This window comes from Ovis aries, chromosome 17 (genome assembly GCF_016772045.2).
Source record: "Ovis aries strain OAR_USU_Benz2616 breed Rambouillet chromosome 17, ARS-UI_Ramb_v3.0, whole genome shotgun sequence".
In the NCBI taxonomy this organism is placed as follows: domain Eukaryota; kingdom Metazoa; phylum Chordata; class Mammalia; order Artiodactyla; family Bovidae; genus Ovis; species Ovis aries.
In genome coordinates, this window is record NC_056070.1 from 40,344,482 (window position 1) to 40,359,017 (window position 14,536).

At 46.6% G+C, this 14,536-nt stretch overlaps 1 protein-coding gene across 11 annotated transcripts in view; it reads right to left on the reverse strand.

The window, feature by feature from the left end:
- Window positions 1–68: 68 nt before the first annotated feature.
- The window catches only part of FNIP2 (folliculin interacting protein 2), a 125,856-nt gene continuing 111,388 nt past the window's right edge, over window positions 69–14,536 (reverse strand). For 9 of the 11 annotated variants that reach the window (XM_042234398.2, XM_042234397.2, XM_042234406.2 and 6 more), the window contains 3 exons: window positions 9,418–9,618; window positions 5,453–5,568; window positions 69–3,762 (listed from right to left, as the gene is read on the reverse strand). In XM_042234398.2, the coding sequence (XP_042090332.1) occupies window positions 3,684–3,762; window positions 5,453–5,568; window positions 9,418–9,618 (396 nt within the window). In that variant the 3' untranslated portion in view covers window positions 69–3,683. The other 2 variants (XM_042234404.1, XM_042234401.2) reach the window with 2 other exon arrangements.

The following is a 14,536-nucleotide window of genomic DNA, read 5'->3' on the forward strand; positions in this document are numbered from 1 at the left end:
TGAATTACTGGAAATGAGATGTCTCAGTCTGATTAAACAGACAAATCATACGCAGTACCAAGAAAGTGTTCAAGATAAATTCAAAAGGTTTATTGCACCAGATGCCACAGAAAAATGGATCAAAGTAATATGTGAACAAGTTTTAAGAAAAAAGACTTCCATACATTGATACTGATATCTATTTCACTGATCAAAAACAAAGTCCTATCAATTTGTAATGGAACTTCAATGATAACAAATCAACCCTGGAATTTTCTCCTTTTAAAACACCACTTAAATTTAAGCATATTGCAGTCTTGCTTCCAAGATTTATGGTTCACCAAATGTGGACATTTAAAAATTAACATTCAGAGGGGGCTGCTTGATTTAGGCAAATATTATATTAAAAGGTTCCTGCCCCCAAAGCACAATAGAAAACAAATGGTTCACATTTACCAAGAAGCTCAAGACTTTTTCAATTTATTGGTGAAAGTATGCATGAACAAAATACTTTCAAAAGCACATGTAAGTGGAAAAATCCAGATATTTAAAAGAACTGTAGGGTCACTTTATATTCTTTATTTTTATGTACAACCAACTCCAGTGAGGAACCTAAAAAGCTACAGACTGAATTTTATAAAATCTCAGGACCTAATTAGAAGAGCCAAAACAAGAGTTTAGTATCGTTTAGCAGGCAGGGATTTTCCTCCCTCGAAAAAAGTTAACTTTGAAAAATATGATAAGTTTAAAAAGTTGCGATGTGTAAACGGCAGTTCCATGGGATGTGAAAAGTTTATCATTACTTTCATTAAAAAACAGCACACTTCAGAAAAATGGATTGGAGCCTGTACAAAAAGCTATTTAACACTGATAAAAATAAAATACTTTGGAATTATGCACAAGTATGGAAGCTACATTTTAGGTTTTCATTGTCATATTTAAACGTACACAAGTATCTTTACATTCATATCACTCGTCAATCTACGAAAAATTAAGCCTCGACATGCTGGAGGAAGGCCCGCACGGCAACGCTGGTGCACACCTGCTCCGTCAGCCTCCCATTCGCCTGGACAAGCAAGATGCTACAAAAGGTACACTCAACAGGTAAGACGTCAAAGTTGAAGAAACCCTAAAGGTGGAATCCTGTCAACTGAGGTAGTTTTCTCTATTTGTACATTTTTTTTTAATTTTGTTTTTTTTTCTTGAGGTGGGCCTGGGTGAGGGCGGGTCCCTTCCTCACCTCTGTGGCTGACACAGAACCTGGCCCCAGGGTGGTGTCGGCGTGTTCCCACCCAGTTCCATGAGATTCTTTTTCCACTTTTGGGAAGAGGTTGTGTTTATGAGAGAACAGGTGGATGTTCTTGAGAGGAGGGTTTACAGAAGAGCAGCAACATTCCTGGTCTGTGGTGCAGGCGGCAGCCGTGAGGGGCAGGCTGCCTGGCGTCCTGAGGGGTCTCCCTCGTCACCTTCTTCTGGGAGAGGGCGGCATGCAGAGGCCAAGCTCGTTTTCTCGGCTGGCAGGGGCTGGGCACATCTCTTCTGCATGAAGCTTAAATTGACCATTTAAAGCTCAGCTTCCCTGGGCTGGGTCTAATTCTCCACAGGCCGCTACCTGCACTGATTTTGCATCTAGTTATTATCTGTAAACCCTGGAGGGTGGCAGGGGAGGGAAAGTGTCCAGAACATGCTAGTGAGAAGGGAGTCAAGAGACTGGGGGATGCTCAAAGCTGGTGCAGAGGGGACGCTATGACCTCGCTCAGCACGGTGCATCACACGTAAGGGACTCAGATGGGGAGAGGGCGGCCATGGGCCAGGTCCACGACAACCACCAAGGTGTCATGGAACCAGGGACTCCAAATATACCCGTCTTATCTCGGACATCAGGCAAAAGGAAAACAGAAAACGTAGATAAAATGGACATCACTTTTATGATGAGAGACATAAATACAAATTAAAGATTTTTAGAGTCTCGAGACCCTCTGCGCTTCACATCCTTAAAAAAGAGAGAGAAGGGGTACTTCCCCGATGGTCCCGTGGTTGGGACTCTGAGCTTTCACTGCCAAGGGCCCAGATTCAGTCTCTGGTTGGGGAACTAAGATCCTACAAGCCGAGAGGAGCAGCCAACAAGCTGAGTGGAGCAGCCAAGGGGGGAAAAAAAAAACAACACAACACATGATTTATTAAAAAGAGGGGAAGGCTGTAGTTCTGACCTATCCCTAAGAACCACTCCTAAGAAAGAATACACCTGTTTTTTTCCATTGGTCCTGCTGCTCTGCTCTTTCAAACAAACAACTCACATTTGTCAAAGAATAAAGACAGAGACGTATGTAACTTGGGGTTTGGGGATTTTATCACATAGCAAATCTGAAGACAGAGTATTCTAACTCCTGAAAGGGAAGTCACTTCATATTCTTAGGTGCAAAAACTACACAGAAAGGATTGGGATTAATTTTTAAAGGAGATCAGAGCCTGGTTATAATTAAAGTCCTCAAGGTGTGCCGGTGTTAACAGGTGTGCTGTTAACAGGGTTCGCCCTGCCTTTTACACCAATTTACTAGTCTTTTCCTTTACCCTGCATGTCAGGACATCACCTGCTTCACAATCAGTAAACTGAAGTTCGTATTAACAGAAAACTCAGCGTTTTTAAAAAGCAAACTACGCTCATACAGAAGCAATGCTGCCTTGCGGCAGGTTTTATACTACAGGGCAGTCAATTTCTGGGAAGGTGTTTTGAAAAGGATGTAGGGTTTGGAAGGCACAGAGATGATAGAGTGAAAATTGAGCTCATAGATGGACTGTTTAGAAATGGTCTGATTCATAAGTCATCCTGAACTGTTGCAAATTTCACTTCCCACCTGGACAGCTGTGCCTTTTAAAGTATAAATAGTCATCTGTATTAACTGTTAAGAGGAAGAAGGTGGCTTCAGCTGGAGGGATTTAGCCACAGAAATGCTCTCGAGCTTATAGAAATAACTTTGGTAAACGGCCCCTTTGACAAGGCTGCTGAGAGCTCTGAAGCCTCAGGATGAAGCGAGTGGGGTTGGACTGTGCCCTCCGCTGCTGTGCACTGTATGTGGATGGGACGAGGATGCTACATTGATTCTCGGGTTTATTGCACCAACAGTCCATCCCTAACCTACCCGTGGCTGCATCTCAAACAAGGGAAACGGGGAAGGCTGGAAGCAGTGGGTCCCTGGAGCTCTGCTCCCCACAGCCAGTCCCCTCATGCTCTCTGCCAGAGGATGACATCAAGGCCACTGGCGAGGAGGCGGTACACAGAGGCTCCACTGTACCACAGTCCCTGGTGTCCAGGGTCCCTGTGCTGACCGCCTTCTCAGGACAGCAGGATCGCCTCCTCCAGCTTGGGGAGCACACGCTTGCACTCTGAGATGTTTCTAGCAGCGATGATGCCTGTGTCGCTCAGGGCTGCTCTCAGGTCCCTGGTCACTGCTGTGCCCTCAGCGCCCACGCTGACCCGAGGGTGATGGAAGCCTGCCTGCTCACGACAACACAGACGCCTGGTGTCAGTGAACCTACAGCTCCCAGCCAGCACCCCAGGAAGCGACGCCCCCGACACAGCACAGCACAGGCAGGACCGCGGCTGTCCACCTTGCTGGCACCTCGCAGTCGCAGGGAGCTGCCTTCCTTCCTCCTCGGGCTGAGAATCCGATTTTCTTCAAGGAGGAGCTGTCCTGAGAATTAGCTTACAAGAGTATCTGGGCGACGTAAGGAGAGTGAGTGCTAGCAATGGCCGTCAGCAGAGGCAGGTCGTTGGACTCTATCCTGAACGTGGAGAGAGGGGAGGTAGTTACATTAAAGTGGCAGGATTTATAGGAGTGTCCCTCTGCCAGATCCCAGGCCTGCCCAGTGGGTAATGAGAACAGAGTGAAAGAGGCAGGCAGATGGTGAGCCTGTTCCTGAGACCCGCCTTGCTGGGGTCCTGGAACCTTTGATGGTGCAGTGGCAGCTATGTGCATGGGACCAGGGCCTGTATCCCTGCAAGGCCTCTGCACGACATCTCCTCCAGTCAGCACTCCAGGACTGCACCTCGAGTCTGCACCTGCTCCAAGTAAGTCTCTGGCAACCCAAGATGGTGACAATGTCTTCAAAACCCCTGGGCTTTCTTAAACGGCTCACACAACCGAAACCACCCCCCCCCACCCCCAGCACGCACTCAACACTCAGACACCGAAGACACTTCCTGAGAATGGAGGTAGAGTCAGTGAGGGTGGGGGAGCACAGGCAGGGGGCTGCTGGGTGTCCTGGAAAGCCAGGGTGGTCTTGGTCCTTGAAACATATTCTAACGTTGTCCCTTGTTTCCAAAACCTAAAAACTAAAAATAGAATCTAAGAAGGCAGCTGGTATGAGCTCGTGGCATCTTCCCTGCCTTTTGCAGTGACATTCAGGGTGACAGCAAGTTCCCAGCACTGCAGTGCTGCTGGCCTGAGAGCAGGAGGGCAGTGAGGAAGGGCTAGAAGGGGCCCAATAAGGCACTAGGGGGCCTGAAGCAAGGAGGCAAATCCACCTTCAGGGTGGATCCTTCAGGGGTGGGTGCTGATGGTAGGCACCCATCAGCCAGGGGCCAGGCAAGCGTCCTAGAAATAAGAGCTGCACATCCCACATCAGAAATCAGATGAGGCAGGACTACTGTGAGGCTGGTGAAGAGATCTAAGCAAAAACTGGAAAAGTAAATGCCTCAGAAGGGGAGAATATTTTTAAAGTGAAATACATTAAAAAAAAAAAAAAAAGTATGGCAGGAAATGCTGAGAGTGGAATAATATAGTAAGTCACATCCTGGGTCTGACCTGAGAAGTCCAGCAAGAAAGCAAAGGCCTGAGCCTTGAAATAATACAACTTTGACTGGCAGGCCTAATAGAGAATTTGGGGATTGATGTTTTATACACGGTATTTTCTTGCCCCAAACTGGGGGGAATCGTCATCACAGGAAAAGGGGGGACAAGGCCCTATTGAGACAATGTTTTGTTACTTCTCTGTGGAAAAATTGAGCAGAGAGTAAAACGCAAGTCAGAATTTCTTCCCCCCAGAGAAATTAGGGCAAACAGGCTCTGGGAGATGATGCAGGACACAGATGACATGCACACCTCCTCTTCTGCTGGGCTCGCAGGAAAAGGGAGGAGAGTCCGGCCACCTGGGACACGCAGACGGGCCCCAATCCAGGAGGCCTGCCTTCCTCACCTCCCCCAGAAATGGCAAGGAGGACACAGCCGCGGTCCGAGAGCCCGTGACTCCCACATCCTAGTGAAATGCCTCGAGATGGGCCTCTGGAGGAGGATTACATGTTCCACTTTCAAGGATAAAATAACCTTGGGGGGAAGGCTGACCCTGGACCTCCAGCTGAAAGGTCGGAGAGTCTGTTTCTAGGTGTGAAACTCTGGCGTCCCTGGGGAGTGGCAGGGGCTGGATGGGTCGGGGGTACAGCCTGGGGGCAATGGTGATACTCCATAGGACTCACCCCAGCACGACGCTTAGTTCTTTCACGTGCACACGCGTGTGTCCACGAAGATACTCGGACAGCATCTTGCTCTTCAGGTACATCTCCTGCAGTCTGTCCTCCAGGTGCATGACGCACTGCAAAGCCAACCACACTCACGATGAGCTGGGGACTCAGATCTCCACCAGTGACTCAAGAGCGGGAATTCCCTCCATCCTTTCTAAGCACACAACTGCGATCTCATCTCTGTAAAATGTACTTAAGGGATTACAAGCCAGTGCAAACCCTACCATTCGGAGGAATAAGTTTTGTCATCAACAGGGACCTACCTTACGCTACAGAGAACTCTACCCAGTACTCTGCAGTAACCTATATGGGCAAAGAATCTGCCTGCCAATGCAGGAGACACAAGAGACTCGGGTTTGATCCCTGGGTCAGGAAGATCTCCTGGAGTGGGAAATGGCACTCCACTTCAGTATTCCAGTTTTCCACTTGCCTGGAAAATTGCATGGACAGAGGAGCCTGGCACATTATAGTCCATGGGGCCACAAAGAGTTGGGCATGAGTTAGCACCTGTATATGTATAACTGAATGACTTTGCTGCACACCTCAAACTAATAGCACATTATAAATCAACTATAATATAAATTAAAAAAACAAACAGGTTTTTGTAAAACAAGAAAGTTTACTTTTTCCAATGACTAATAAGAGCTTCATATATATCCTCTAGTCTTTTTAAAAAAGCCTTTGCCTTTTACATAGTTGAAATCGTTCTATTAGTACAATTATTCTCTGCTTTCAAAAAACTTTCTAATAATCCCTTCCCCATGTTATTAAAAATTCTTTACCAATGCCTTTTTATAAACAGCATCTCTGTTGTTGTTTTCTATACCTCAAATTATTTTGTTACAATTCATTCCCAGAAGAAGGACTGGAACAAGGTTATTCTGAACTTTTCTTGTCTCTCAAGAGTGTATTTTATCTAGGTCTCTAGTAACAATAAAGAGAGGCAATTATTTTCAGGGCATCTCTACCCTTGGAACTGTGTCCAACTTCGTGTCTTAGAGAACAGCAACCATCTGTGCTTTGCACCAGAGGCAAATGCTTCTGCATTTGGCAGGCAGTCATCAGGCACCTCAGTAAGTCACCTGATGGCTCTGGCAAGGGTCCATCTGACATGATTCTCTTCTAGACCATTACGCCTGCTGTCTTCAAGGTAAAAAGATTAACAGATGCACTTGACAATGTTGATCTTGACCATCTGGGCTGATCAGTGACATAGACAAAGTATGCATTCGAGATGCAATCTTTTCCATTGGCTTAAAATCTTAAGTGCATTGTGTTGTGTGGATGAAACACAACTGGTAAGTTGAGTAAGAGTAATAATCAAAGCAAAGAGGATTTCACCAACTCTCATGGAAATGTTCCCCCAAGGAAGCGGAGTTCAGTGGGGGAAGGGTCTCCTGCTCAGTTTCAGCTCCTTGTGGAGTAAATACAAAGTTTTAATAAGAGCATTATAAAATATTAAAAGGAACAGCTACATTATGCTGAATCCTTTATGGTTTAAAATAGTGAATTTACAGCATTTTCATGTCCCCAGGAAAACTGTGTATTGCAATATGGAAATAAAGAGAATGTTGGTTCATGTGGAATGTACATGAAACTGGAAATCCAAGCATTTAGAAATTTTTTTTTTTTTTTTACAAAGCCTGATTATGAAATTGAACTATTTGGGGATCTGCTCCTTCCTTTCTGAGATGGATTTCTTCAATTTTAACTTCTGAAATTTTAAATAGCTACTTTCTCTTTCCATATTCAAAGTACCAACGGGAAATTAATTGTATATTTCATTCAAGTGAATTTTAAGGAGAATTTTAAACTGCAGATGAAATTTTTTTTGATCTTGATTTTATGGTTAAATGTAACATGTCTACATTAAGTAAAAAAGAATCAACTGTGGTAATTTACTGCTGGGATAACTTAAGATGTCAACTGTAGTGAGAGATATGGATTATAGAATACAATATAGAAGTTTGGTAAATACTTATAATAGTAAGAAACTGTATAATCAAATCTCTCTTTTCTTATAGAAAAGCAAATTTCGGCCTCCACATCAACATGACGCACGTTGCTACTAGAAGGGAGAACTGCCTGCAAGTGCAGAGCAAGAGTCACGTTTTAAGAGGCCACAGGTGCCTCCTGGGTCACCGCTGGGACAGCGGTCCTGCCGTTTAAAGCCCAAATAAAGGTTTCAGCGAACAGGCGGTGTCAGTTTTCACAGCCATGAACACTGTTTCACATGAGTAGCTATTCTTAACAATTACACCAATAGAAGCTGTCTTATGAGTGTGTATAACGTGCAGTGTTACTCAAGTGCTTTGGGTGAATTGTGCTCAGTGGCTTCAGTCGTGTCCAGCTCTTTGCAACCCCAAGGACTGTAACCTGCCAGGCTCCTCTGTTCATGGGATTCTCCAGGCAAGGATACTGGAGTAGGTTGCCATGCCCTCCTCCACAGGATCTTCCTGACACAGGGATCGAACCTGGGTCTCCTGCATTGCAGGCAGTTTCTTTACCACTGATCCAGCGGGGAAGTCCCAGAGAATTAGCCCCACTAATTCACTTAGCTCCAGCCAAGTCAATTAGCTCACTTAATTTCCATTAACAGACGGGACAGTTTCTGCTGTTCCCCAGCTTCGACAAGGTACATGGTTAGGAAGCAGAGGAGCCTGGGTCTGAGTCCATGCCACTGAAAGCCCACTGACTGTCCACTACTGTCCACTGGCTGCAAGGAGCCTCATCTCGCCCTGGGCTTGGCCAGGTAGAAAGCACACCTCAGCGAGGCTCTCATGTGCTTGCTGCAAAGGCACCATGTTCACAGAGGAAAAAGCTGATGTCCTGAGGTGCCCAAGGAACCAAATGAGCAAAGCCCAGATGTGACCCCTGTGATGTCGCTGTGATGCCACACTGCCACCTCAGTGTTTCAAAGCCCCACTCCAAGAACACAGGAGTCCTGGCTTTCCAAGGGGTATGGTGCACCTGTAGGTCTGGTCACAAGAACTCAGGGGAATAACCCTTCCTGAGCAATCAGGGAGCTGACCGTAATGCAGCCACCTACTTGCTTGTTACTAGCTCTGCATCTTTCGTGGAGGCAGGAGGCTGGCAGGGAGATGCTGGCTGTTTGGTGTGGGGCTGAGTGCAGACAGGGGAAGGAGGAAGAGCTGAGAAGGCAGGTGAGCTCATCTCAGGTGTGTCCCTCCCAGCTCCTGGAGTTCTTCCCCTCCTGGTACATGCCTTTCTGCTCTGGAAATCCGGCTCCCTCCCTCCTTAAGTGTGATTTCTCTTCATCTCTCTACACGTGTGCGCACATACACACACACACGAATTTGTTGTGTGTATTATTCCAGAGACTCGGGGAGAACTGTTGATCATTTTCTAGGAGTTCAGAGGGTCTGTCTGCTGTCTGTATTTAATATAATGTTATCAAAGTGATTGCAAAATCCCATTCAAAAAGGAACAATTGATACCATCCCCTGTGGCTAGGTGCTTCAACATTTTAACTACTGACACAAACAATATCCTCCATTATCCATAACAACTCTGGGAGGACTGTCCCTGAGCAGATGGAACGACAGTCCCTTCAGAAAGTTGGCTGACTTGGCACCAAACTGAAGACGGAAAAACCGGTAAGTTTCCCCAAGGAGGGTATTTTAAATTTCCCTGTATGCTTGACCCCTGCCTCCACATTATACCTACTTCTTCATGTAACTTGTTCAAAGAGATGACGTCTCTATGCTCTGTTTCCAGAAGGACTATTGTTACTGAATCCAGCCCATGTGCTGGTTTTGTATCACATGCTCTGTTTCCACTGATGCTAACATCCAATTATACTAAAATCAATACACAGGAACTCGTGACTTTATAACCACAATCCCATGGACAGTGTTTTTATAGCTCATTTCTCTGATGACTAGAGAACACAAACTTACAAAGTCGGCGGGGAGGTGAAGCCTGTAGAGCTGCAGGATGGACTGCAGTAAGCTGGACACCTGACTTGACACCAGGACGTCCTGGCCGAGCTTCGTGCTGTCCACCGCCTTCCTCTGACTCGTGGCCACCTGGACGCTCCACTTGTCTGTGTCTGCAATGATGCACACAGCCTCGGCGATGGGCTCGTCCAGCACGGGATGCTGCAGGGCAGACACAGGGGGTCAACTCCTCGCCACGCTTCCAGCTGTCTAAAATAGATGGCGGGGGAAGCTGCTGTATAGCACAGGGAGCTATAGAGCTCTGTGATGATCTACAGTGGCAGCAGGGAGGCTCAAGAGGGAGGGGGACAGACGTATGCCAGTGATTGATTCTGCACTGTTGTACGGCAGAAACCAACACAGCATTGTGTATCAACTTTTTTCCAATTGAAAACTAAACAGAAGGTGATGGTGGGAGCCCCAGTAGCCCAGAGCTCCCCAGGGACTCTAAAGTGCCATCACACTGCCATTTAAACATTAACTTGATAAAACTGCAGTCCATCCTTATTTTATTCCCACACTCAGAAGGGACCCATAAACATCATCACATGCTCACAGGTAAACAAAAAGGCCTGCAATCTTTCTCCAAACCAGGACTTGAAAGTCACTTCCTTCTGGAAAGCTGCACTCTCCTTCATTTTTTGTGTGGTCTGTGGGATCCTAGTTCCCTGAACTGGGATGGAACCTGCGCCCTCTGCTGTGGAAGTCCCGAGTCTTAACCACTGGCTGCCAGGGAAGCCCCTGCTCATTCCCTTTACAATGGAGACTGTCAGAATACGGTGTAGGATTCTACTGCCATTTTCCCCATCACGAGGTTTGGAAGGGTGACTTAATATTCCCTGAAAAGTAGAGCTTTAATCATGAAGTGACATTTACTCAGGAACCACGTGCTACACACATAAGTCAACTCCAACCACCACCTAGACAGATGGGACTAGGGAGCTATGTTATTGAGACGAGGCCAAAAGGTACAAGTGTGGCCACTGATGAATGTACTTAAGACTTAACACTAGGGAGTCCCTGATGGTCCAGTGGTTAATAATCCGCCTTCCAATGCAGCGGACACTGGTTCGATCCCTAGTCTGGGAAGATCCCATACGCCGTGGTGCAACTAAGGTGCCACAGCTATGGAACTCCCCCAGCCTAGAGACTGTGCCCCACAACAAGAGAAGCCACCGCACCGCAATGAGAAGCTCGCTTGCCACGACTAAGAGCAGCCCCCACTCACTGCGAGTAGAGAAAGCCCACACACGTGGGGAGCCCAGCACAGCCAAAATAAACAGGCAAACAAAGAAATGAATTTTTTTTTTTAAAAAGACAGCACTATTATTGGGGAGGCTATTGATGGAAACCCAAGATGTTTGCTGCCATACTCTACATTTAACAGGTGATCTGGTTCCTTCGTTTTGAGGCTTTTTGATTCAATCTCTGTATTCTTTCTCACAGATGGGGAAGAAGTGACTGATGGGCTGAATGAGAACTTTGTTGGGAGCAACATTTATTCCTATACTATATTCAGGAGGGAAACCTTCATGGTTTAGAATATTTCCCCATTGAAAAGAACAGCAAATCAGGCAAAATCTAGCGGTCCACATTTATTTAAGTGTATGTTCAAATAATCTTCAACGTGAAGAATGAAAAATGTGACAGAACAGATTCTTGAATTAATGGAGCCCAGTTTCCCAAGGATGGCTCTCATTTCTTAGACTTTTCAACCAAACAGTCGAAATGCCCCCACACACATAATGACCACAGATTCCCACTCTCACCCACAGGGTCTTGTGACGCCTTACTCCTACCCTTGTACACACTCTCCAAAACAGAAAGTACAGAAATGGCTGCCACAACTTCCTTCTACAAGTTCTGGCAAGTTCTTGCTCAATCCCTGTGTCACAGGTTCACAGCAAGAGGACAGTGACTTGGTCCTTATGACCACAGCAAATGAAAATTTGGAAATTTAAAAGATTTGCATTTGGAGTTCAAGTTCCTTCAATGCTTTGCATTTATCAGAAATTCACTGTGTGCTGGGTATTGCCCAGAAAAGATCTACATGAATCTATATGAAGACCTTTCCTTCAAGGGGCTTACATTATGAAAGTATATGTGCTGTCTGTGTATATGAGGTATATGTACTTAGTCACTCAGTCGTGTCTGACTCTTTTGTGACCCCATGGACTCTGGCCTGCCAGGCTCCTCTGTCCATGGGATTCTCCAGGCAAGAATGCTGGAGTGGGTTGCCATCTGCTACTCCAGGGGATCTTCCTGACTCAGGGATCAAACCCATGTCTCCTGCGTCTCCTGCAGGCAGATTCTTTACCACTGTGCCACCTGGGAAGCCCCTGAAAATATATACATAATCTTTAAAATCCATATGCCCATGTATACACAGTGAGAGGAAGGCACGCCAATCTCCTCTCTGGATTTCAGTCACCTCCCTCTATCAAGGTGAGGGACAGCACCCAGGCCAGGTCATTCAAGGGCTCTTTCTCCAAGACTTCCCTGTGAATAGGGGGCCAGGAGGCTGGGACAGTTGGTATAAAAGTCTAGCTTTGGTTGGATGAACTATTTGTAGTGAATAATCTGGGCCCGAGTTTCCAACTCATTCAGTTTCCTAAGTAACTTCCCACCCTTCAGGGAAGGGAGCAGTGTATTGATCCAAGGAAAGCAGACTGCAGATCGCACGGCACCACGCACACCACCGGCAACCACACACAGAGCTCCGCCTTCAGAAGGGAGCCACCGGCAGGAGGGCGGCGAGGCTCACTGGGGACGTGATGGACAGAAGGCTCTCTGGGTGCCTGTGACCCCGGGAGGCTGCAGACCTGGGGGCGGAAACAGCAGAGGAGCAAAAGAGGAGCTGGCACAATCACGTGAGAGAAAACGTGAGCACAAGCCGTTTCTAAATCACTGGTGGAAACCTGGGGACGGACTAAAGAGAGCTGCGTCTGAAGGCTGGGACAAACGCACAGGGAGCCCAGAGCCCACTCCCTGAAGCGGGGGCTGACTCCTCTCTCCTGGACTCTCAGCACCAAGGGCAGGACCAGCTCCTTGAGAAAGGACAGACTTCAGACAGACCAGGTCGAGCCCAGCAGTCAAAGGGAAGGCAAGCGCCTGTGAGCCCACGCACAGCGCTGAGTGTCACGCGTGTGGGATCCAGGGAAGCAGAGCCATGCAACGCTGTCAGGACAGCACCTTAAAGCAAAAGTGTACAGGGAACGATAGTCAGTAACCTGTGCCAAACCAGGATGGGAAAGAATAGGAGAAAGAATCCACATATGTATGACTGGGTCACTTTGTTGTACAGCAGAAATGAACACAACACTGTAGATCAACTATACTTCAATAAAATTTAAAAAAAGAATTATACATTCTCAGACTACTAAATATTTAACATGTAATTTCCTAAGTGGGCTTCCCTGGTGGCTCAGATGGTAAAGAATCTACCTGCAATGCAGGAGATCTGGGTTCAATCCCTAGTTCAGGAAGATCCCTGGGTCAGGAAGTTCCCCTGGAGAAGTGAACAGCTACCCACTCCAGCTATCCACTTGCCTGGAAAATGCCATGGACAGTAGAGTCTGGTGAGCTACAGTCCACGGGGGTCACAAAAAGTCAGGCATCATTGAGCAATTAACACTTTGATTTTCCCTAAATACATCTACAGGTCACCAACTGTCTCCATCTAACTATGCCATTAGTAGTTACTCATTTATTGAAGACTAAATATTTTTTTTTTAAGGAAGATGGAAATAGAAGGAAATGTAAATATTCAAGAAAAAGAATACTGGAGAGAGATAAAAAAATGTCATCTGCAACCATTTCAAGTTATCATCTAAGGACCGCCAGGGCAACTAACAGCCCAGTCCTGATCTGGTCTAAACTTCTCTAAGGTCAGAGCATTGAAGCACAAGTTCTGATGATTCTGGAGATTTCTGACATGTATCTTTCCAAAGGAAACACAGCCCACTAAAGAGTAACGTTTATGGGTGGTAATGGGCAGTGTAAATGTTTTACGGTTTGGTTTATTAGTTGGTCTCTGAGCTTGTAGAATTTAAAGAACTCTGAGATCCAGAAGCCCCACCGGGAAAATCACAGGAACTCTCACCCACACACGCCTCCACTCTGCCTGGTATTCAACAGAAAACCCCTCTTTGCAATGGCTCTGCTTATGGCATATGCAGAACCACCATAAACAAAGGGAAAACTGAATTACATGACACTTCTTTATCACTTTTACTTATGAGCTGCAACTTAAATACAGAAGTAACTAGTAGTAAAATCTGTCAGGCAGGTTTCTTAAGTTCACATACAACCCAGGGTACACATAAATACACTTACCAGTAACGAATGCACGGAGCGTGCTTTTGAGAAATTAAGCACTTTGACAAACGTTGTAAACCATTAGACTGAATGGTTCAAACACCTCCCACGAGCCTGATCTCTCCAACTCCCTCCCTCAGGCTTGGATATTTCATCAAGGAGCCAAGACTCTGAAGCCAGGCAGGACTGGGCTTGACGGCCACTCATCACTTACTAGCTGTGGGGCCTTAGTGACCCTGTTCTCCGGGGCTTCCATCTCTACATCTGCAGAGTGTGTTGTTGTGTAGTCACCAAGTTGTGTCTGACTCTTTGCTACCACATGGACTGTAGCCTAGCAAGCTCCTCTGTCCATGGGATTTCCCAGGAAGAATACTAGAGCAAGCTGCCATTTCCTTCTCCAGGGGATCTTCATGACCCAGGAATCAAACTTGTATCTCTTACATTAGCAGGAGGATTATTTACGGATGAACCACCATGCAGTGTGTGACTGTACTTAATTCAGGGTTTCTGTGACAAAACGTACATGAAACTTGTAGTGTAGTGCCTACCACTTGTCGGGTGCATCCCCTTGCTTCCCCACACCCTACATCGCCCCCTCATGCAACCACATCCCCAAACCCTCACGGACTCAGAAACCTACCCTAGCCTGGGACCCTCCCCCAATGCTTACTGGTCAAACCTGTCTCTGCATCCCTGCAGCTTCCCTCAGGCCCACATCCACCTGCACACATTCCCCTCCAGGCTCTCTCAGGAGAAGCCCCTT